At 41.8% G+C, this 25,113-nt stretch overlaps 1 protein-coding gene across 1 annotated transcript in view; it reads right to left on the reverse strand.

Moving 5' to 3' along the window:
• Positions 1 to 25,113, reverse strand: part of lamb2l (laminin, beta 2-like) — a 65,509-nt gene that overhangs the window by 24,688 nt on the left and 15,708 nt on the right. The window contains exons 3-8 of the mRNA XM_082518437.1: positions 9,642 to 9,811; positions 4,996 to 5,131; positions 4,137 to 4,210; positions 3,720 to 3,908; positions 1,487 to 1,550; positions 168 to 370 (exon numbers count right to left, since the gene is read on the reverse strand). Of these exons, the coding sequence (XP_082374563.1) occupies positions 168 to 370; positions 1,487 to 1,550; positions 3,720 to 3,908; positions 4,137 to 4,210; positions 4,996 to 5,131; positions 9,642 to 9,811 (836 nt within the window). The remainder of the gene's footprint in view (positions 1 to 167; positions 371 to 1,486; positions 1,551 to 3,719; positions 3,909 to 4,136; positions 4,211 to 4,995; positions 5,132 to 9,641; positions 9,812 to 25,113) is intronic.

A 25,113-nucleotide genomic window follows, 5' to 3' on the forward strand; every position in this document is an offset into this window, starting at 1 on the left:
GTGACATGGTTAGTATGGGCAGTGCAAATGAGAAGGCTGTGATTTACTGTGCTGCTGTTGATTATTTTAAACAAGAAGATAATTTTCCATTTTCCTTTAGTCTTACAAAGGATATGCTGATAATTACAGATTCAGTGAGTTTTTGGCAGTATCATCCACTAACTGACCATGCCGATCTCCCTGGCGTTGACCCCCGGCACAGGAGCGCACTCTGAAGCATGTCCGTAACAGAAGCAGCTCCCTCGCACTACCAGCTCATAGATAGCGTAGTAATATTTCTGCAGGACTTCAGGGCGTCGGTCCAGAAGGTCATCTCCCAGAGTGTTGAGCTTTGTGAAGTTAATGCGCAGGTTGGTGATGCGCAAAAGATCTGCAAAGGAAATGTTTTTTAAAAAGTCAGCCAGATTTGCAAGATAAACAACATTAAAAAACGAGGCTGACAGTTCATTAATATGCACATTTTTTCCTTGACATTTTCTACATTTTTTTTCTGCATTAACCTGGAGTGTGATGAGACAGTAAATGTTAGAATTGTACTGATTGATGATGAATTCTGATGAAAAATAAGACGAATTTGTAAAGTACTGTACAATATTTACACCTGGTATTAACATGTAATCTATATCTAAATGTATTATCTGAAAAGGGTACCCAAACGACAGGTCTTTGTGTTTACCTAAAGCTCTTCATTCATCCTTTAAACATGCAGGTAATTCTACATGTTTGGTTTAACAGAATTTAATGCCAGATGCCATTCCTGACACAACTCCAAAGGGATTTGTCTCCTCCCTACAAACCCTTTATATTTACCAGTGGTGTTATTTATATGCAGTAACAGTGCTGGTTACTAAACCACCAAAGACTGTGTGAAACATTTGGGTATGGTTCCTGGATAGAATGACAAGTTCTTTGAAACAGTGGACAATGGTGGGAAAATGAGGGAGAGGTGTGGCCTAAACATCAGCAATGTCTGTCCAACCTCTACTATATCAAAAGGGCTTTGCACACAGTGGATACGTTGCCATAGGTGCGACTGCTAGGTAACAAAACAGAGTGTTCCCAACACCAGTTTGTACTGTTTGCTAGTTTTTGTTTGGGATGAATGTGTGTCAGTGAGGTCAGTGATGGTTCACACAATCCATTTATCTCTGGTTAAGATTTCATCAAAGTCAAAACATAATTATGTCCAAATGTGGCTCTTTTGATGCAACTCCATTCTAAGTGCAAAGTTTTCTGTGAACATCAGTATGACTTTTTCATTATCCAGACGACTCAGCTAAACAAATATCAGAGACAGGAAGCATTTGAAGCTTTTATTTGCAGCAGGAGCTTGGTAGAATACAGAATTTTAAAAATGCGGTGTCTTATTTCATAAGGAATAAGGTTCGGCATTTTCTGTATGAAATTCCTCATGCATACAATCTCTCTATGGGGAACATATATGAGAATACTATATGCATTTAATGAATGAAAAGTGTTCACAGACCTTGAATATCTAAGCTGTAGGGGTCTTTCACTGGAATGGCAGGATCCAGCACTTTATAAATAACCTTAAATAAAAGAAGAGATGTTTTCATTAGACTGCAGTATTAAGGAAATTCTATAAATATTCAACAAATGTTAAACAAAAATTTGCACAAAATGGAAAATATGCAATGACTGGTCACATATACCTTGATATCTTCCAACTGCGCTTATAAAGTTCGAGTCATATTTTTTAACCACTCAGTGTGCTTTAAAGAAACACGCTATGTTTATATGGTAAATGTTGTTATACAGTGCTTTTCTACCCTGAGCATTCAAAGCACTTTGTCTTTTTTCTATGCTCTTTCTATCTAACATTCACACACATTCACACTCTGAAGGATGCATTGAAGAGCAACTTGGGGTTTGTATCTTGCCCAAAGACCTTTGCAGACTGGTGGGATCGAACCGCCAACCTTTTGATTAGCAGATGACCTGCTCCACCACGTGAGCGAGGTCTAACCAGTAGTGCATTTCCTCACTTATTTCCAGAAACACAAACCAAGCATTTAAGCAAATGCTGGGTTTTATTGTGAAATGACCACATGATTTCAAATAAAATAATGGCCTGATATTACATGAAGAGTGGGAGACACCCCTTTTTTTTTTTTTTGCAAGATTCTCATCTTCCTTAAATGTGCTATGGTGCTATATGCGGAAAATTACATGGGCCATGGTTCAGATGAAATCAGATGGCAGTTGCTTGCTGATCAAGTGTGATTCCTGACAAACTTTAGGAGTGAGTTGTTTTGGTTGCAATTTAAAGCATGTAAAAGGTGTATTTGTCCTCTCCAGGGACCCTTAGCATTTAAACATACTGCAAACTGTTAGCACCAAATGCATGTTATATTATTTTAGAAGAAATCATAAGACCTTCACTTGAGTTGTCAGATCGTGCCCTTCATCCAAAACATTGTATTTTTATGCATTAATGTTGAGCTACAAACATATTACAGATATAAATGACGTTTGGGTAGATGGTGTAAAGTGGTAAGGGCCAAACTGACATGCTCTTTCATTACCATGAACACATACGACAGTTTCCAGCAAATGTTGCCCTGTGAAGCAGGCTGAAAATATCCCACTATAAACGTGTCATTTAACCTACTTTGCTGAAAACTCCATAGTGCTAAGCTGCTCTAAAAGATTAGAGTTGCAGTACTTTGCAGAATTCTTGAGCCACCACTCATTCCTTTATACTTTACTTCCAAGCAGCCAGATCTTTTTTGTAATTTTTTAAAGAGACAATTGTTCTTCAGGCTTTCTGAAAGTTCCTTTCTTTTCTTTTTGTGCATTTCATTCATTTTCAGTGGAGTCATTGTACATGACCATTTTCACAGGAGCATTTTTTTGTTTTTTTAAACCACTAAACACTGACCTAAGAATCATTCAAACACAAAAGGGAACCGAAATCAAGGAATAAAACAGTGTTTTTTCTATACATAACAAAAAACTTAACAAACAACACATATTAAATCTTTCGATACTTTGTTACAAGCAGCAATTAACACACAAAGCTATGAAAAATTCCAAATAGGTCAAGTAAAGGACAAAATCAGTGGTAGGGCTAAAAAACATTATCTACAGCAGATGAACAGCATCTGAAAGTCTTATCCTTAAGAAATAGAGAGAAAAAAATCCAGCAAAGACCTGATACAAGACCTGAGAGATACAATCAGCCCTAGCTCATTCATTTAGTTGATGCTTAGTTGATACTAGTCACTGATTTCCTCAGAAATTGTCTCAGTGGAAGGGTGGCTGTCAAAAGGCCAATCATAAAGAAGGCAAACAGAGAAGAAAAGATGAGGTATGCCAAATTCCATAACATCTGGACTGAAAATCAGTGGGAACAAGTCTCATGTGGTGATTATCTACAGCCAATAGAATCTCTGTCATGGAACAAAAGGTAGCCAAAACAGAGCTTTGGAATGCCCGTCAAGAAATAATACTCAGCTCTTTGCCTCGTACACCATATTTCTACTTGCACGTTTGAATAAATCGCTGTGCTGCCTACTGTGCATTTTCCTATATATAGGAATATAAAGAAAGTACTTTTGTATAAATTACATTGAGTCCTTAAGTGGGCTTAAATCTAAAAGATGCAGAAAGGTTAACAAAGAGCAAAAGTGCTGAACTTTGTTTCTTCTTCTTCTTCATGCCTCTTTACTACTACAGGTACTTTTTAAACTTTTTACCTCTCCATTAGTGGAGGGTTCGATGTCAGAGTAGCGTTCCTCACAGATGATGTCATTGATATGGTGCAAGCCATTGGCAGGAATGCTGGGGAAGGTTCTGGTACAGTTGGAGGCATAGTAGCGGTAGGGACGCCATGTTCGGCCAAAGTCAGCTGAACGCTCAATGACCAGAGCTGCAGGTCGGAAAGTCTGAGGAGACAGAGTACGAAAGATTTATCTGAACCTTTCATTTGCTGTACACACAGATAAAGGATTTCTGCCTGATGGAATGCAGCCACCACACTTCTCAGTGTACATAACAAACACACACCTGAAGAATTATGTCCTTTGACGTGCTTAAACACATACAGTATTGCACATCCAACAGAGGTATACAACACATGGAGCTACCCACACATGAAAGAAAAGTGCATGTACCTTAAACTTCATGATGAGATGTGTAAAGTGGAATTCAGCCTCCAGGTTCAGTCTGATGCTGACACTCTCCTGGCCTGTGGAGAAAATAACTGTTGATGAATGTCGATTGACTGTTGCAGACCTTTACCTTTTTTCTTTTCAGATTTCCCTCATTCGAGAAATACCAGAGTCCTGCTCTTACTCCCACAGGAACTCAAATGTAGCATCAGTACCTTTACCCAGTAACCTTTCTGTGAAGGACCATTTGCCTTCGTATTATTTTGCTGTCTAGATGTATTATTCTGGTGTAAGTGTAATACCTATTGACGTGGGGTTAGTTCAACCCGGAGAGTTTATCTGATTTAGAAATTTTTCCATGTCTGTTTCTCTGAAAACAGAAAAACATGGAGTAAGAAAAGTCTGTACTTTATATGGGCCTATTGACATCTGTGGCTACGCTTGTTATCATTCTCATCATCCTTCAAGATTTGACCTTGGCCTACCTGTAAGTGGGTCCATATGCTGAAACATAAGAAATGTGAAGTTGTCTTCAAAATGCTGTCCAAACTTTGATTTAGAGTTAGACTGATTTAGAAGTGTCCACAGTATGCTGATCGTAGCGGTAGAAATATTAACATGAATTGAAACTTACAGATACATCACAGATTCACACAGGGTTAACATCACAGACAACCTGGATAATTACTGCACATCACTAGAGGTCCCCAGGTTATTCATACAGTGCATCACAATCTAAGGAAACATATTCTTCACAGACACACATACATATAAATATATGAGGATGGAGGCAAACAATGAACACACTGATCATGTTTGGGTTTTTTTAACTGTTATTACACACACGCACACACACACACACCATGGACAGATTGCCACCAGGTGTTGACTCTGTTGCTGTCTGTGAGGTAGATCACATTTTCAATGCGGTGGCTGTTCGAGTGTACGTTCGGGTCGTAGGGATGCTGGGAGTTGCACTCAAAACACTTCTCTGGTTGCTGAGGAAACAGAAAAAAGTTTTCTTTTTAAAAGTAACAACAAATTTAAGTTAAAAAAAAGTTCAATTGTTAAAATAGAAAGCAAGGCTTTCATGGTTATGGTATTGAAGAAAGGGAGGAGAAGCATCAAACAAAGAAAGTAGGAGAGAAGGAGGCCATGAATGAGTGTCCTCATTCTATTTAAGTCTGCCAAAAATCCAACATTCATCATCAGAAGGAGCATGCCAACTCTCTGTCATGGTACTAAATGTACAAACATGAAAAGTCCAAGGCGGTCTGATTGTCATCTGAGGAGATTACAGATTGTTACTTTTCAACCAAATTTAGGTAAGAGAACATCCTTTCAACAAAACCTTAACACTGACTAAATACCATCAAATATTATTAGGACATTTCACTAAAAGTATATTAACAACAGGAGATCTAACAGGTTCTCAGGCTACTTCTACTACGGGATGAAATGCACAAATAAAAAAAGAAGCTCTTTTTGCTTAACACTGTAACAGAATTTTTGCATAAGCAACATAAAAGAGTTGCAAAAAAGTCCAAGTCTAGGAGTAGGAGGAGAAAGTACAGGAAGAAGAAAAAATAGACTGACACACATGAGGCAGGAGTGAAGGTGGACACTTGAAATCAGAGATTATGGGAGAAATAAAACCATGTGATCAAGGTCAAAGGCATGAGTTTGAATGAAGGGTGGTTTCAAAAAAGGCAGACAGTGAAAGATGCAGATAAGAGCAGAGAATCTGCAGCAGAGTGTCAAAGAGCAACAGGGATGAAGGACAAATGTGCTTGGAGGGGAGGTAGTAAGTTAAGAGATCCAGGGAGTGAGAGAGATGCTGAGAAAGAGCAAAAAAAGGGCTCAATTTGAGAGGGGGCCATAAAAAGGGGAGTACGTGGAGGGAAAGAGGGCACACCAGAGTGGGATGATGAGGGTATGTTGGCAAGAGAAACAGTAGATTCCAGAGCTGATAAATTAGGTTGTCAAGGGCGATTAAGCTGCTAACAACAGCATGGCTGTTAATGAGACTCGGCTGAGAATTGAAAAGAAGGCATGCTGGATATACCGTGCGTGTATCCATTCACACATACACACTATTTCAACTTGGATGTTTATGTGTGCACATGCACATGTATATCCATGTGCATGTGCACATATATATAAAGTAGCCTTTTCTAATTACTTTAGAAAAACTAAAAAACTGTTGTGCTGATTTTTTTAAAGCAATGATTTGATTGAATGAGCGCTCGTAGGTACGTCAACCCACTACCTCTGCAGCTATCATTATACCATGTGGAGGTCTTTAGAATATTGTTGGGTTTTTTTCCTTTAGTCTTATAAGATAAAGACTAATACATGTAGGTAATAACCAAAACCTTCAAAATGACTATAACAAAAATAGAATGAGAAGGCCCTGAGCTAATAAGCAAGAGGAAAAATAACATACAGCATACATTACAAGAATGGTTATCTTTCCAGCAAGCATAGAAATGTTATGGTTTGGGGGTGTTTTGGTGACAGTGGTGGGAGAATAACTGAAGTGAATTCTTTTTATTTTTATTTTTGTGGATTGCTATGTAAGGACAACACATTTCAAAAACACTTTAAAGCTGTAGCTGGCGAGCCTCACTCCCTGTGATCAGCTCATATTTATCACTAATTAGTCAGTCGTGGTCAGCGATGCACCCACCTAGGTTTGATGCTGTTTTGAGAACATTGTTTTGCTATAATGCAGAGATTGTTTTACTTTTTTAAAATTAACTACCACTTTGATTCATCATTTGTGTTTCTTTTTACCTCAGCCCCACAAGTGAAATTCATATTATCCTTTCTCCTGCACACAATCTTCTCTCTATGACTTTCTTCCTTTTTCTTCTCAATTTCTGAAAGTCTTTAATACAACTGGTGTGCGTGCAGCTCCTAAATGCATTTGAATCTTCAATGACACAAAGTGGGAACAGTGTAATCCGAAGGTAGACCCAAATTAATAAGCATAATAAATAAACCTTTTTGAGGCAGTAATCCAACAAAAAAAGAAAAACAATGCCTACATATCCAAACAGAAGATAAAAAGGGAACTCAACAGTGGACAAAGTGCAATGAATAACAAAGCGCAACTGAAGCAATTTAAACTAACACATACACTAGCCAGTGTTCATTTTTAGAGAAATAAAACACAGCTCGGCGGGAAATGATGAACAAGGCTCTGTACTACAACACAAGTTCAACACGACAAGGGTATTTTTCTGTTACCTGGATTCACTTAAACTAAACTCAGCAATCACAATAAGCAGTCACACAAAGTTGGCTATCCACCTGCTAAGGTAATCCAGGGATTCCCCCTATGCAATCCAATGAAAGAGGTGATGGAAATATTAACGTTATTATCAAAATTTATATTAATTTTGAAAAGATTACAATCTTAAAAATCCAGTGAAATTCATTTCAACGTGCAAAAAACTAAAATGTATTTTATTATTGTACTTCATTTAATTTCTTTGGCCCTCATGCTCCTTCATACCTTCCTCAAAGGGATCTGTGTCTCCACCTGGACATACAGTACATAACTCAAACTGTCATGGTCCTGGGTCATTTTGACCCAGTGTTCTTAGTTTTCCTGTAGTTTTGTATTTTGTTCCTTATGTCCATTGGATTGTTTGGTTTGGTATTTGGATTCCCCCTGTGTCCATGCTTTTATTGTGGTGTTTGTTCTGGTACTGTGTTCCCGTCCTTTGTGTTCTGTGTTCTCCTCATCCCCTCGTATTCATCCTTGTTCTCTGCCTCTCTCTCTGCCTCTCTGTGCTCATCTCTGTGTACTGTGTTGTGTTTAAGGTCCACATCTTGGTGTCAGTATTTTCAGTTTCGTGTCCTCCCTGCTCGGTCATGAGTAATTGTCTTCAGCTGTGTTCCCCGTGTGTTCCCACTTCCCTCGTTACCTTCTGTGTATTTATGTCAGAGTGTCCCTTTGTTCTGTGTTGCGTCGTCCCTCTAGGTTGTGTGCATTTACCGTGTCTTCCCAGCGCCTCAGCTTTAGTTGCTCCCAGTATAGTGTTTGTATGACTTCTTATGTTCCTGTTAATAAAGACCTGCCTTTGAGTTCATCCCCGTGTGTCTAGAGCCGTGCATTTGGGTCCTCTCTTGCCTTTACACAGCCGCCGCTTGACACAAACAGAGAATTTGTCTATGTACAAATTTTATATAAGGTCATCAAACACGTGTCCTGTTTTGGATCATATTTTAACTCTTAGAGAAAAATACAATTTGTAAGATTTTTTACAGCCAACAGAAATAAAAATAAAGAAAAAGTGAAGTGAACAACCATTGTAGTACAGAAAACCTGGGTAAGAACCGCCAGTGCTACACCCAAGCCTCCTAGTAGTCGCTGAGATGCAGATTTCTCAGAGATTTTTAGTAGATGCCGCTATGATATCAATTTGAAGCTCCTATGTCACCTCATTCTCAAGTTATTGGATTTACAAACATAGGTATCCTAGCCACTGGCCCGAAAACAAAACTCCACCAGCCTTTTACAGCTGAGGGGTGATAAAAACAAAAGAAATGAAGAGCAAGCTAACAATCAACAGAGAACAATGAACAATAAACAGAACTTGAAAGTCAAAAGCACTGAGTCAAAAACACAAGCAGCATAAACACACATTAAATACTGTGACTGATTACAATCTGAACCCTATACCTTTCCTATCACTGCAGTAGAAGGCTGTCTTGCTGAGCTGGAAGTTGAATGTGGTGAATATTCCTACCCTGAGGCAAAGGAAGAGCAGGCACATACATGCAGACGAATGGAAATGCATGAATGGAGGCAGCGTAAATGACAACAGCATGGTGAACATGCTGGGAGACGTATTATTGTAAACAGAAAAAAAAAAGTTGCACGTTGCAGAAATGAACACTATAACATCATTTTGTCCTGAATAACTGCAGCTGCTTTATTTCACTAAAACATCCGCATCATATACATGTGTACTAGCATAGCTCCACAAAAAAAAAAAACACATACAAAAAAGAGAAAGAGAGAGGTGAAAGCATATAGGTAAAGAAGGTGTGGCTGACTTGTGTATCTACACCTGGGGCCTGTGCAGCGAGTGTTGCTCATTGAAACAAGGCTGCAAACAAACAGACAAATGAACAATTGAAGATGGAGTAGTGCAGAGGGAACGATGAAGATGGATGAATGTGTTATAGACAGGACATGCCAACTCATTTTTCTTTGCACTACTCAGTCTGCCATGTATTGTGAGGGAAATTGCAATGTGATGAGTGAGAGTCAAGCAGAGTGCATATAAAAAAAAAACAGCTGTAGAAAAATCAATCGGTAAATTCAAATAAAGGAAGAAAACGATGTACTTGTGTGGTCTGTTATTACCTGGATCTTCAAATATAATGAGAAGCTATTACCACTTATTCCCAATTCATGCTCAGAATGAATGTGGGTATGCTCTTTGTATTCGCTCTTTACACTTTACATTCAGGAGTTTGTGTGTGACTGACCTGCAGATGACTGACAATACAATATCGCTCTGGTCCATTAAGGCCGCAAGTAGAGGTGGCCGTTAGATTGACAGCACGTCCAATCAGGAGGTTTCCTGTTGCAGGGTAACAGCTTCCCTCAGTGCAGCCATGAGGGCTTGATGGGAGCTCTTGTCCAAATACACAGACAGCTGGCCATGGATTAATGGATGGTAGAAACAGAAAACAGAATCATCAGAATCATTAATCACAGTCAGCTTCACACTAACAATGTTTCCACTAGATATTTTTCTTGTATTTAAAAGAATCACAAATCTCAAATCGCCCCCCAAAAAGCTGGAAAGAATTAAACAGTCATAAAGTTTACTTCTTTACTGCCAAGTAAACCTCTGCTTTGAATCACATATGAGCAAACTAGACCTTTTGACGGCTTGAATCTACAGAAAGCCATGTTGGAAACTTTGTCTAAATGGATGGGCACAGAAGCATCAGTGTGAGCGTTTTGGCTTGTGTCTGACGGCTTTAACCACAAGTGTCCGTATTTGGACATGAGGGTGGAGTGGTTATTAACTCTAATACTAATAAGCTCCATAATGTGCACATCCATAATGCAATGTTGATGTATATTTTAGCCACTTCTGATAGGTGAAAGATTAATAAAATACCAGTATTTCATTGAACAAAGCTGAAGCACAAAATTCTTGGAGTTCTCTACCACCAAGAAGACCATATAAATTGTCAGAGAAGTCATTTACAACTGCTCAAAAAGGGACAAACATGTTGAAAAGGCCCAATTCAGTGTCCTGACTGACTCTGAGGAGAGTTTCATTAGAAAGTTATCAGCTAAACCAGCCATGCCCCTAATCTTAAAGCAATTTTTCATACAGGTAGGTTATTTGAAACCATTTTTTATAAATGGGACAAACAATCAATTTCTTATAATGTGATCATAATTTTTAATTGTGTAAAGTTCGGCACCTTAACATGGCAGTCTACAGGGATTGACGCGCTTTTAGACTCAAGTGGTAAATGCAGAAATTGCAGTTTTTGCTATGTTTGCATGAATATTTTTAAACTCTGGAGGTTGCTACTCACAATCAAATGCACTGTCTATCCATGTTCAGTATATGTGTTGATAACAGTTCTTAAAAATGTAATCAGTTTATAGTCCAGTTTCTATCATTGCCATCTGTTTTTGTGTATTTGAATGTGTTCCATTATGCTCACTGTCAAACAGTTTTTCTCTTTTTGAGTTCTACTTTTCTTGTCACACTTTTGAATAAAAAAACATGCCTTTCTTGTCTGATTTAAAGAAAAAGCCAAAGCTTGATAATCTCGGAGCACAGAGACATAAAAGATGAGAGATAGCTGTTCATCCTGTTGATCTAAAGAAAGCAAACAGGAAAGATATAGATGGTTCAAAATGGACTCAAAAGCATCCTCTCTAATGTGACTGACAGTAACTAGGCACTTTATTAGGAACCCCTGTACACCTGACTATTCAATGTATTTATACAGTCACAACAACAGTTGCCTCAAGGCCCTTTATATTGTAAGGTAAAGACCCTACAATAACACAAAGAAAACAGAGAAAACCCCAACAATCATATGACCCCCTATGAGCAAGCATTTTGGCAACAGTGGGAAGGAAAAACTCCCTTCTAACAAGAAGCAGAACCAGGCTGAGGGAGGAGCAGACATCTGCCCGGATGGGGTGAGGGAAGGGAGACAAGACAAAGACATCCCAACAGGTTTATTCAAGCAATACATGCAGTAAATCACAAGAATAGTAATTAGGAGTTTCATTCGGTGTTCACATCAATCATCAATAGCGTTGCGATAGTGTGAAAAATGGCATCAGAGTTCCCAGAGACTGTCAGACGTCAGGTTATTTTTCTTAACACAGAATATCTCTGCATCATCATTAACAGAAAGTTTCTGAGACAGACAACACATTCCACTCTAAAATGCTTTGGATTAGTTCTGTACAAAGCATGACAAGGCAAGTTAAGTGAGCCTGCATACAAGCCTCACTAAACATCATTAAAGCACTGGAAGACTGACAAAACCAAACATTCCTGGCATTAGAAGAAGACCTTAGAGATTTGTTAGATCATGCTGGGGAATAACAGCTTATCAAATAAATGTAAACGAAAGTTTCATCATGGCCTTTCGTATTTAGAAACTATAAAAAAAGACAAATCTGTTACTGACCTTACTGGCTACAAAGGACACTGCTCCCTTACCCAGATTGATTTTCCAACATACTAACAATTCACTGCACACACATATATCTATATATATATATATCTCTATCTCTATCTCTCTCTCTCTCTCTCTCTCTCTCTCCATATATATATATATATATATATATATATATATATATATATATATATATATATATATATATATATATATATGTATATTAGGGGTGCAACGATATTCGTATCGATATTGAACCGTTCGATACAGTGCTTTCGGTTCGGTACGCATATGTATCGAACAATACAACATTTGTAATTTATTTTATCAATTTTCCTTCTGACGATGCTGTCTGTGTTGAGCGCTCAGTGAATCTGTGTTCGACTACTCCGCCTAGGCTGCACTGTCGAGCGCAGATCCACTGAGCGCTCAACACAGACAGCATAGTCAGAAGGAAGAGCGCAGGGCAAGCTAGCGAGACAGAAGTTAAGCTCTCCTTGCAACATGGACCTCCCCCACTCTCATTCAGATCTGGCGTTTGGAATTATTTTGGTTTTCATGTGACGTATGACCCTGAAGGTAAGCGCGTCATGGACTAAAGTAAAACAGTATGTTGGATGTGCCATGCAATGCTCAATTACATTGGTGTGAACTAGTGTGTTAGGGAAGTTAGCTCGTTAACGTGTTGGCCGTCTAGCCCCATGCACGGAGCGATCGGCGGTAGCTCGTTAACGGAGATTTGCCGTGTTGTGGCGTTAAGGTCATTTCAACGAGATTAACCTGAAAGCACTAGTGGGAACACAAAGAATATGACTGCACATTTACGCCGACATCATCCTAGTGCAAAGACAAGTGGAAGCAGACAAAAAAAAGCAAGCATGCTACTAACTTTAGCCGAGTCATTTAGACAGCTGTTAGCACATGATTCTCCTTATGCTGCTGAGAATATAGCCCAGAAGAAACGGATAGTATAGCTTTTATTTTGGAAAGAGACATTTCTCTGTAATAAACTCTCTTTTCCAAAGATGAGTGATTCCTCAATCAGATACAGGGCTTGCAATATCGCTAGCCCGACGTCCCGGAGCTAGCGATTTTTTCAGTCGGGCTACCAAAATCTATCTCTGCCCTGCCCGTCGGGCTATTGTAGGAAAAATATATGTCAATGCTTTTGCATTCTTTTGGAAATGTAGCTGGGTAATTATGTCATTGGCATCGGTGAGCCACTGTCGATATGTGACATATTGAAATCGCGTTTGAATTTGCGCTTGTTTTTTTGCTTTCACTTTGCAATCGTGCGAACTGTGTATAGAGAGCGACAGCACTGATCTGTGAGTGATGATAATTTGTGCACCAATTCCTCTGACATCGTCTTATTAATCGTTAGCTTACTATGCAAACATGACAAGTGAAATCTCCCGCAGCTTAAACATGTGAGAGGTTGATCGCGCAGAGAATCGCTGAGCTTATGTGAGTGCGTGTGTAAAAGCATTTGAGTTCTGCTGAGCCAAATAAGACAGGTCAGGGTGAAGAAGTGACAGCCAAAGAAAAGCTTACCACAAAATGGAGAAGTTATGACAAATCAGACTATAAGGCAAAAAGAAAGTGCAGCTTTATGGTTTCATGGACAAAATAATTTCTGTGGCTGCAATATGACGAGCTAAATAACCAGGGCTGCACATAAGTGGTCCGCAGGTGCGCATTCGCTGTCAAAATAAAAAACACGCACAAGGGTGAGGGTTAAATTTAAAAACTGTACTTTTGAGTTAAAATATATATTTATAATTTTAATAAATGAAGAATTAAAAATGCATGAACATTTTTTGTATCGAAAAAATATCGAACCGTGACACCAAAGTATCGAACCGAACCGAACCGTGAATTTTGTGTATCGTTGCACCCCTAATATATATATATATATATATATATATATATATATGAGGGGGGTTCAGGCCTATGCAGAACATCGATTAGCACTGATCCACACTACCAGGCTATACAGCAATGACATTGGAATGTCGTTCGGACTGGAGAAGTGTAGTCGGATGGTAACAAAGAGAGGGAAGGTAGTCAGAACTGAGGGGATTGAACTACCAGAAGGCAACATTGCAGACATAGAGGACAGTTACAAGTACTTGGGGATCCCACAGGCGAATGGGAACCATGAAGAGGCCGCTAGAAAAGCTGCAACCACCAAGTACCTGCAGAGGGTCAGGCAAGTCCTGAGGAGTCAGCTGAATGGTAAGAACAAGATCCGGGCCATCAACACGTACGCCCTGCCCGTGATCAGGTACCCTGCTGGGGTAATAGGCTGGCCAAAGGAGGAGATAGAAGCCACTGACATAAAGACAAGAAAGCTCCTTACCATGCATGGAGGGTTTCACCCCAAATCCAGCACCCTGAGGCTGTACGCTAAGCGGAAGGAAGGGGGCCGGGGACTGGTGAGTGTCAGCACCACAGTCCAGGATGAGACAACGAACATCCAAGAATACATTGGGAAGATGGCCCCAACTGACCGAGTGCTCAGTGAATACCTCAGGCAGCAGAAACCCAAGAAAGAGGAGGGAGACGAGGAACCATCATGGAAGGACAGGCCCCTGCACGGTATGTACCACCGGCAGATAGAGGAGGTGGCTGATATCCAGAAATCCTACCAGTGGCTGGACAAAGCTGGACTGAAAGACAGCACAGAGGCACTAATCATGGCAGCACAAGAACAAGCTCAGAGCACAAGATCCATAGAGGCTGGGGTCTATCACACCAGGCAAGACCCCAGGTGCAGGCTGTGTAAAGATGCCCCAGAGACAATCCAGCACATAACAGCAGGGTGCAAGATGCTAGCAGGCAAGGCATACATGGAACGCCATAACCAAGTGGCCGGCATAGTGTACAGGAACATCTGTGCCGAGTATAACCTGGAAGTCCCGAGGTCAAAATGGGAGATGCCCTCAAGGGTGGTGGAGAATGACCGAGCTAAGATCCTGTGGGACTTCCAGATACAGACGGACAAAATGGTGGTGGCTAACCAACCGGACATAGTGGTGGTAGACAAACAGAAGAAGACGGCCGTAGTGATCGATGTAGCGGTTCCGAATGACAGCAATATCAGGAAGAAGGAACACGAGAAGCTGGAGAAATACCAAGGGCTCAGAGAAGAGCTCGAGAGGATGTGGAGGGTGAAGGTAACGGTGGTCGGAGCACTAGGTGCGGTGACTCCCAAGCTAGGCGAGTGGCTCCAGCAGATCCCGGGAACAACATCGGAGATCTCTGTCCAGAAGAGCGCAGTCCTGGGAACAGCTAAGATACTGCGCAGGACCCTCAAGCTCCCAGGCCTCTGGTAGAGGACCCGAGCTTGAAGGATAAACCGCCCGCAGGGGCGTGCTGGGTGTTTTTTAATATATATATATATATATATATTAGGGGTGCAACGATACACAAAATTCACGGTTCGGTTCGGTTCGATACTTTGGTGTCACGGTTCGATATTTTTTCGATACAAAAAAAATGTTCATGCCTTTTTAATTTGTCATTTATTAAAATTATAAATGTATATTTTAACTCAAAAGTACAGTTTTTAAATTTAACCCTAACCCTTGTGCGTGTTTTTTATTTTGACAGCGAATGCGCACCTGCGGACCACTTATGTGCAGCCCTGGTTATTTAGCTCGTCATATTGCAGCCACAGAAATTATTTTGTCCATGAAACCATAAAGCTGCACTTTCTTTTTGCCTTATAGTCTGATTTGTTATAACTTCTCCGTTTTGTGGTAAGCTTTTCTTTGGCTGTCACTTCTTCACCCTGACCTGTCTTATTTGGCTCATCAGAACTAAAATATATATCTGTCTGTGAAGGTTCTCAGTCATCCAGGTCATCGTAGTCAAATATAAATCCTGCTGCTTTTACACACGCACTCACATAAGCTCAGCGATTCTCTGCGCGATCAACCTCTCACATGTTTAAGCTGCGGGAGATTTCCAGAGGTGTGGACTCGAGTCACATGACTTGGACTCGAGTCAGACTCGAGTCATTAATTTTATGACTTTAGACTTGACTTGAAAAAATGTTCTAAGACTTGTGACTTGACTTGGACTTTTACACCAATGACTTGGGACTTGAATTGGACTTGAACCGGTTTACTTGAAAAGACTTGATATTTTACCCCAAATATAAAATTTAACATGCATATTATATAGAGATTGAAAATGTGACGTCATTCACGGGTAGAACCGCAAAGGATTCTGGGAACTCGTGGCAAGCGGTACTAGCGCACGCAGGCTTTCAATTAAAATCAGTTATACAGCGATAAAAAGAAACACAAAAATGTCAAGAAGCCGTTGTATTATTAACTGCAATAGCCGGTCGCATGACAGCCACGGGAAGCCGACGGGTAAAGAGATCGGTTGTTATCGGATTACGTCGTTGAAGAGAAATTGTTCAAGCCATGTTTCCGAAGTAACAAAGATGCGACGGATGGCCTGGATTGCAGCCATTCAAAGATCAAATATAACGTCCCAGAACACTCCAGCTCACAGGTTAGTCTGCTCCAAGCATTTACACGAAGGTCAGTGTTTTTTAGTAGTTAATACGTCATTTTCATAACATAATTAGTGATATAGGTTACAAGCAAGTCTGGCGCTGAACAGAAATTGTCGCGCTATGCTCCTTTATTTATTGTGCATAAATAGTGAATTGTCCTGACACAATATTGCGTTTCGCTTCTGTTATTATGGTACATTGACAAAAACATATACTTTTATTCACAGGATAAAACAGGTTTTTTGTATCACTAATTGCCCAGTACGATTACAGCATACAATATTGTTGTCACTGCTACATTTCTGTGATGCTACCAGAAATTATTTCCACTACTAATTAATTACCGTTGAGCTCAAAGGTCCTATTAATAAACGGTTAAGGAATGTGTATTTATGACGACAATTTGTGAGACTGGTAAACTTATGATACGTACGATGGTCTTTCGTTCTACACGGTGCATTTCAAGGTCCTGCACCCATCTGTCGGTAAACTGTACCTGGGCTTGTTGCAGTGACCGGAAGTTACTAAACTTCATGAGTGTATGCACTCACTCCAAGAACCGTATGATTATAAATATGCATATAAATATGCTAAGATGAGATAGCTGACTTCATCTAACTAGCAAATGTTGTCCAGGCTACGTTGGTGATACAGTTTTTTTTTAATGTGTATGATATTTTTGTCATGCGATTTTAAAGCTGGTCCTACAACCGCATCCAAGAATAACATGCAGCTTATCTCAGAACTGTCGGTGAAAATTATTCTTGGAGCTAGGTTTAATTGAGCTGCATTTTAAAGAGGTGCAATTTCACAATTTGTGTATATTTTCTAAGTTCACTATTTTGTCATGTGTTGAGAAAAACACAGATTTTAAAATTACATGGTCTAATATTTACATTTAGCATAACTGCAACATTATTTTTTCGTTTTTTTTTTTTTAAAGACTCGAAAGGACTTGAAATTCAAAGTTTCAGACTTGTGACTTGACTCGGACTTTTACACCAGTGACTTGAGACTCGACTCTGACTTGCCTGACATTACTTGAGACTTGACTTGAGACTTGAGGATAAAGACTTGAGACTTACTTGAGACTTGCAAAACAATGACTTGGTCCCACCTCTGGAGATTTCACTTGTCATGTTTGCATAGTAAGCTAACGATTAATAAGACGATGTCAGAGGAATTGGTGCGCAAATTATCATCACTCACAGATCAGTGCTGTCGCTCTCTATACACAGTTCGCGTGATTGCAAAGTGAAAGCAAAAAAACAAGCGCAAATTCAAACACGATTTCAATATGTCACATATTGACAGTGGCTCACCGATGCCAATGACATAATAACCCAGCTACATTTCCGAAAGAATGCAAAAGCATTGACATATATTTCCCCTTCCTACAATAGCCCGACGGGCAGGGCAGAGATAGATTTTGGTAGCCCGACTGAAAAAATTGCTAGCGATATTGCGAGCCCTGTATCTGATTGAGGAATCACTCATCTTTGGAAAAGAGAGTTTATTACAGAGAAATGTCTCTTTCCAAAATAAAAGCTATACTATCCGCTTCTTCTGGGCTATATTCTCAGCAGCATATTAAACAGCTGTCTAAATGACTCGGCTAAAGTTAGCAGCATGCTTGCTTGTTTTTTTTCTGCTTCCACTTGTCTTTGCACTAGGATGATGTCGGCATAAATGTGCAGTCATATTCGTTGTGTTCCCACTAGTGCTTTCAGGTTAATCTCGTTGAAATGACCTTAACGCCACAACACGGCAAATCTCAGTTAACGAGCTACCACCGATTGCCCCGTGCATGGGGCTAGACGGCCAACACGTTAACGAGCTAACTGCACTAACACACTAGTTCCCACCCATGTAATTGAGCATTGCATGGCACATCCAACATACTGTTTTACTTTAGTCCATGACTCGCTTACCTTCAGGGTCATACGTCACATGAAAACCAAAATAATTCCAAACGCCAGATCTGAATGAGAGTGGGGGAGGTCCATGTTGTAAGGAGAGCTTAACTTCTGTCTCGCTAGCTTGCCCTGCGCTCTTCCTTCTGACGATGCTGTCTGTGTTGAGCGCTCAGTGAATCTGCGTTCGACTACTCCGCCTAGGCTGCACTGTCGACCCTAGGCAGAGTAGTCGAACGCAGATTCACTGAGCGCTCAACACAGACAGCATCGTCAGAAGGAAAGTTGATAAAATAAATTACAAATTTTGTATTGTTCGATACATATGCGTACCGAACCGAAAGCACTGTATCGAACGGTTCACCTGGGAGCTTGAGGGTCCTGCGCAGTATCTTAGCTGTTCCCAGGACTGCGCTCTTCTGGACAGAGATCTCCGATGTTGTTCCCGGGATCTGCTGGAGCCACTCGCCTAGCTTGGGAGTCACCGCACCTAGTGCTCCAATTACCACGGGGACCACCGTTACCTTCACCCTCCACATCCTCTCGAGCTCTTCTCTGAGCCCTTGGTATTTCTCCAGCTTCTCGTGTTCCTTCTTCCTGATATTGCTGTCATTCGGAACCGCTACATCGATCACTACGGCCGTCTTCTTCTGTTTGTCTACCACCACTATGTCCGGTTGGTTAGCCGCCACCATTTTGTCCGTCTGTATCTGGAAGTCCCACAGGATCTTAGCTCGGTCATTCTCCACCACCCTTGGGGGCATCTCCCATTTTGACCTCGGGACTTCCAGGTTATACTCGGCACAGATGTTCCTGTACACTATGCCGGCCACTTGGTTATGGCGTTCCATGTATGCCTTGCCTGCTAGCATCTTGCACCCTGCTGTTATGTGCTGGATTGTCTCTGGGGCATCTTTACACAGCCTGCACTTGGGGTCTTGCCTGGTGTGATAGACCCCAGCCTCTATGGATCTTGTGCTCTGAGCTTGTTCTTGTGCTGCCATGATTAGTGCCTCTGTGCTGTCTTTCAGTCCAGCTTTGTCCAGCCACTGGTAGGATTTCTGGATATCAGCCACCTCCTCTATCTGCCGGTGGTACATACCGTGCAGGGGCCTGTCCTTCCATGATGGTTCCTCGTCTCCCTCCTCTTTCTTGGGTTTCTGCTGCCTGAGGTATTCACTGAGCACTCGGTCAGTTGGGGCCATCTTCCCAATGTATTCTTGGATGTTCGTTGTCTCATCCTGGACTGTGGTGCTGACACTCACCAGTCCCCGGCCCCCTTCCTTCCGCTTAGCGTACAGCCTCAGGGTGCTGGACTTGGGGTGAAACCCTCCATGCATGGTAAGGAGCTTTCTTGTCTTTATGTCAGTGGCTTCTATCTCCTCCTTTGGCCAGCCTATTACCCCAGCAGGGTACCTGATCACGGGCAGGGCGTACGTGTTGATGGCCCGGATCTTGTTCTTACCATTCAGCTGACTCCTCAGGACTTGCCTGACCCTCTGCAGGTACTTGGTGGTTGCAGCTTTTCTAGTGGCCTCTTCATGGTTCCCATTCGCCTGCGGGATCCCCAAGTACTTGTAACTGTCCTCTATGTCTGCAATGTTGCCTTCTGGTAGTTCAATCCCCTCAGTTCTGACTACCTTCCCTCTCTTTGTTACCATCCGACTACACTTCTCCAGTCCGAACGACATTCCAATGTCATTGCTGTATAGCCTGGTAGTGTGGATCAGTGAATCGATGTCTCGTTCACTCTTGGCATACAGCTTGATGTCATCCATGTACAGGAGGTGGCTGACAACTGCTCCGTTCCGTAGTCGGTATCCGTAGCCAGTCTTGTTAATGATCTCACTGAGGGGGTTCAGGCCTATGCAGAATAGCAGTGGGGACAGAGCATCTCCTTGGTAGATCCCGCACTTGATGGTGACTTGTGCTATGGGCTTGGAGTTGGCCTCTAGTGTTGTACGCCACATCCCCATTGAGTTCCTGATGAAGGCTCTTAGGGTCCCATTGATCTTGTACAATTCTAGGCATTCCAGTATCCAGCTGTGGGGCATTGAGTCATAGGCCTTCTTGTAATCAATCCAGGCAGTGCACAGGTTGGTCAGTCTGGTCTTGCAGTCTCGGCTGATTGTTCTGTCTACCAGTAGCTGGTGTTTTGCGCCTCGGGTATTCTTGCCAATTCCTTTCTGTGTCCCGCTCATGTATTGACCCATGTGCCTGTTCATCTTAGCCGATATGATGCCTGACAGGAGCTTCCATGTAGTACTGAGGCAGGTTATTGGTCGGTAGTTGGAGGGGACCGGTCCCTTCTTGGGGTCCTTGGGGATCAGGACCGTCCGGCCTTCGGTTAGCCATTCCGGGTGTCTCTTGTTAACTAGCAGCTGGTTCATTTGTGCTGCCAGACGCTCGTGGAGTGCAGTCAGCTTCTTCAGCCAGTAGGCGTGAACCATGTCGGGCCCTGGTGCTGTCCAACTCTTCATACTGGAGACCCTTTCTTGGATATCTGCCACTGTGATGGTTACCGGACCCTGTTCAGGGAGGTCGCTGTGGTCTGCCCTCAGATCCACTAGCCACTGAGCATTGCCGTTATGGGTTGCATCCTTCTCCCATATGCTCTTCCAGTATTGCTCCGTCTCCAGCCTTGGTGGTGCTGTTCTCTTATTGTTCCCTTGCCACTGAGAGTACACCTTTGCTCGTTCTGTGGAGAACAGCTGGTTTATTCTCCTGCCTTCTATCTCTCTGGTGTACCTCCTTTCTCAAGATGTTTGTCCACTTATATATATATATATATATATATATATATATATATATATATATATATATATATATATATATATATATATATGAAGAGTTGGACAGCACCAGGGCCCGACATGGTTCACGCCTACTGGCTAAAGAAGCTGACTGCACTCCACGAGCGTCTGGCAGCACAAATGAACCAGCTGCTAGTTAACGAGAGACACCCGGAATGGCTAACCGAAGGTCGGACGGTCCTGATCCCCAAGGACCCCAAGAAAGGACCGGTCCCCTCCAACTACCGACCAATAACCTGCCTCAGTACTACATGGAAGCTCCTGTCAGGCATCATATCGGCTAAGATGAACAGGCACATGAGTCAATACATGAGCGGGACACAGAAAGGAATTGGCAAGAATACCCGAGGCGCAAAACACCAGCTACTGGTAGACAGAACAGTCAGCCGAGACTGCAAGACCAGACTGACCAACCTGTGCACTGCCTGGATTGATTACAAGAAGGCCTATGACTCAATGCCCCACAGCTGGATACTGGAATGCCTAGAATTGTATAAGATCAGGAACTCAATGGGGATGTGGCGCACAACACCAACTCCAAGCCCATAGCACAAGTCACCATCAAGTGCGGGATCTACCAAGGAGATGCTCTGTCCCCACTGCTGTTCTGCATAGGCCTGAACCCCCTCAGTGAGATCATTAACAAGACTGGCTACGGAACGGAGCAGTTGTCAGCCACCTCCTGTACATGGATGACATCAAGCTGTATGCCAAGAGTGAACGAGACATCGATTCAATGATCCACACTACCAGGCTATACAGCAATGACGTTGGAATGTCGTTCGGACTGGAGAAGTGTAGTCGGATGGTAACAAAGAGAGGGAAGGTAGTCAGAACTGAGGGGATTGAACTACCAGAAGGCAACATTGCAGACATAGAGGACAGTTACAAGTACCTGCGGATCCCGCAGGCAAATGGGAACCATGAAGAGGCCGCTAGAAAAGCTGCAACCACCAAGTACCTGCAGAGGGTCAGGCAAGTCCTGAGGAGTCAGCTGAATGGTAAGAACAAGATCCGGGCCATCCACACGTACGCCCTGCCCGTGATCAGGTACCCTGCTGGGGTAATAGGCTGGCCAAAGGAGGAGATAGAAGCCACTGACATAAAGACAAGAAAGCTCCTTACCATGCATGGAGGGTTTCACCCCAAGTCCAGCACCCTGAGGCTGTACGCTAAGCGGAAGGAAGGGGGCCGGGGACTGGTGAGTGTCAGCACCACAGTCCAGGATGAGACAACGAACATCCAAGAATACATTGGGAAGATGGCCCCAACTGACCGAGTGCTCAGTGAATACCTCAGGCAGCAGAAACCCAAGAAAGAGGAGGGAGACGAGGAACCATCATGGAAGGACAGGCCCCTGCACGGTATGTACCACCGGCAGATAGAGGAGGTGGCTGATATCCAGAAATCCTACCAGTGGCTGGACAAAGCTGGACTGAAAGACAGCACAGAGACACTAATCATGGCAGCACAAGAACAAGCTCAGAGCACAAGATCCATAGAGGCTGGGGTCTATCACACCAGGCAAGACCCCAGGTGCAGGCTGTGTAAAGATGCCCCAGAGACAATCCAGCACATAACAGCAGGGTGCAAGATGCTAGCAGGCAAGGCATACATGGAACGCCATAACCAAGTGGCCGGCATAGTGTACAGGAACATCTGTGCGGAGTATAACCTGGAAGTCCCGAGGTCAAAATGGGAGATGCCCCCAAGGGTGGTGGAGAATGACCGAGCTAAGATCCTGTGGGACTTCCAGATACAGACGGACAAAATGGTGGTGGCTAACCAACCGGACATAGTGGTGGTAGACAAACAGAAGAAGACGGCCGTAGTGATCGATGTAGCGGTTCCGAATGACAGCAATATCAGGAAGAAGGAACACGAGAAGCTGGAGAAATACCAAGGGCTCAGAGAAGAGCTCGAGAGGATGTGGAGGGTGAAGGTAACGGTGGTCCCCGTGGTAATCGGAGCACTAGGTGCGGTGACTCCCAAGCTAGGCGAGTGGCCCCAGCAGATCCCGGGAATAACATCGGAGATCTCTGTCCAGAAGAGCGCAGTCCTGGGAACAGCTAAGATACTGCGCAGGACCCTCAAGCTCCCAGGCCTCTGGTAGAGGACCCAAGCTTGAAGGATAAACCACCCACAGGGGCGTGCTGGGTGTTTGTTTTTTTAAATATATCTATATATAGTCAGCTATATATATAGCTATATATAAGTGTATATATATATATAGCTATATATAAGTGTATATATATATATATATATATATATATATACACACACACACACATATATATACATATATACACATATATGTATATACATATATGTATATACATGTATGTATATATGTATATATATATATATAAAATATAGAAATATAGCAATTTTGATATAAAGGGTGCAGATGTTTTGTGTTAAAAAATACTGTATTCAGTGAAATAAGTGGTGCATTTCCACTTTAAAGACAGAGATATTGTTACAGTAGCGGATCTTCATATTAGATTCACAAGCCAAAACACTTGGGCATCAGACTGCTCTTCTGAAGTTTCAATGACAGAATCACAGTAGTGACAATGTTACTGGCTCTCAGCTGAAGGTCAGGTTTCCTCATTAGATCTTCAAAAAGTAAACTGCAGATCTAGCTCCCATGATTTGTTCCAGATTAAAACTGGGAAAATCCTTTTGTATGCTTAGTATGCATACTGTAGAGTAAAGCAATTGCATTTTGCAGCTGAAAAGACAACTGTGGAAATCATTTTACATTAAATATTTGCTTTCAAAACCTAAAGATTCTCTGGTTTACTCAGGCCAAAGTAACTAAGACTACAGCTCTTCCAATCTCTCTGTACACACAGACACATACACAATGTCTTGGAATCAGTTCAAGTACAAGATTAACAGAGGAAGATTTTCTGAATTCCAGTGAAACATTAACAATGCCTGGCGGTACTACAGACTATTCTACTATAATATACCAGGAAATACACAATAAGCTTTTAGCATATTGCAGAACATGTTAAAGCAAAAGGAAAGAGGTTTACATTTAAAATGCCACAACATGTACAATGGTCACATACAGAAATGTACAAAAACGTGCTGCAAGGCAAACCTGTGGACTACTGATAAAGAGCAGACACACCCTGGACAAACATAAAACACACTTACATACATGCAGGAAGGTAAACCGTGTTTTAAGCTTAAATACATTCTTTCAGAAGCAGAAAAACCTTCAACTTTATATTTGTCGTTGGCGCAGCTAAAAATTAAGAGTTATGTTCCAGTTCACTACTCTGATAACTATTTAACAATACAGACACAGAGAGTATGACTAAGAGGTATAACTGAGTTTCACCTGACCTCACTTTAAAGGTATGATCAAATAACCTGTCCAAGGTGAGGCACCATAAAACACTGTACATGGAAACCCTCTTAACAGACATTGTAATAAATTTGGCTTTAGAGTAAAACAAAATATGAGAATCCAAATTAAAATTGAGTCACGTCACGCTGCGCAAAGAAATAAAAATGTGCATTTAATGTACTCTGATAATTACCTACATCAGGTTTTCAAAAAAGGGCAGTTTTTTTAAAAGGGAAAATTTGGCACGACAACGACAATTTTATTGGAAATATAAAGACTGATAGAGACTATGATAAAAGCAGCATTCAAATGTGCCAAGAGATCCTCTCCCAACACTCTGTCTAGGCATGTATACCTCAGTACTGATTTAGCCTGTGTTTTAATTAATGACTGAGTTTGTGTTTTGAAGGAGACCACACATGCAAAGAATGCTACTGAATATAAGCCACTCTCAAAAGTGCTCTGACTAATGTCTTTCCTCAATCTGTGTAAGATAGGGTAGAAAATTGTATTTGCTTTGGTAATTACAAGGCAAAGTCATCATCCTATGCAGACTAATTTTTGAGATGCTTCTAGCACCTCAGACATGACAATAGCGTGGATCTTTCTCTTTGTGTGGGCTACAGACACTTTGGTTTTACCTGTCCTGACTAGCATGTAAGACTTC

Source organism: Aulonocara stuartgranti (assembly GCF_965226115.1).
Source record: "Aulonocara stuartgranti genome assembly, chromosome: 20".
Taxonomy (NCBI): Eukaryota; Metazoa; Chordata; class Actinopteri; order Cichliformes; family Cichlidae; genus Aulonocara; species Aulonocara stuartgranti.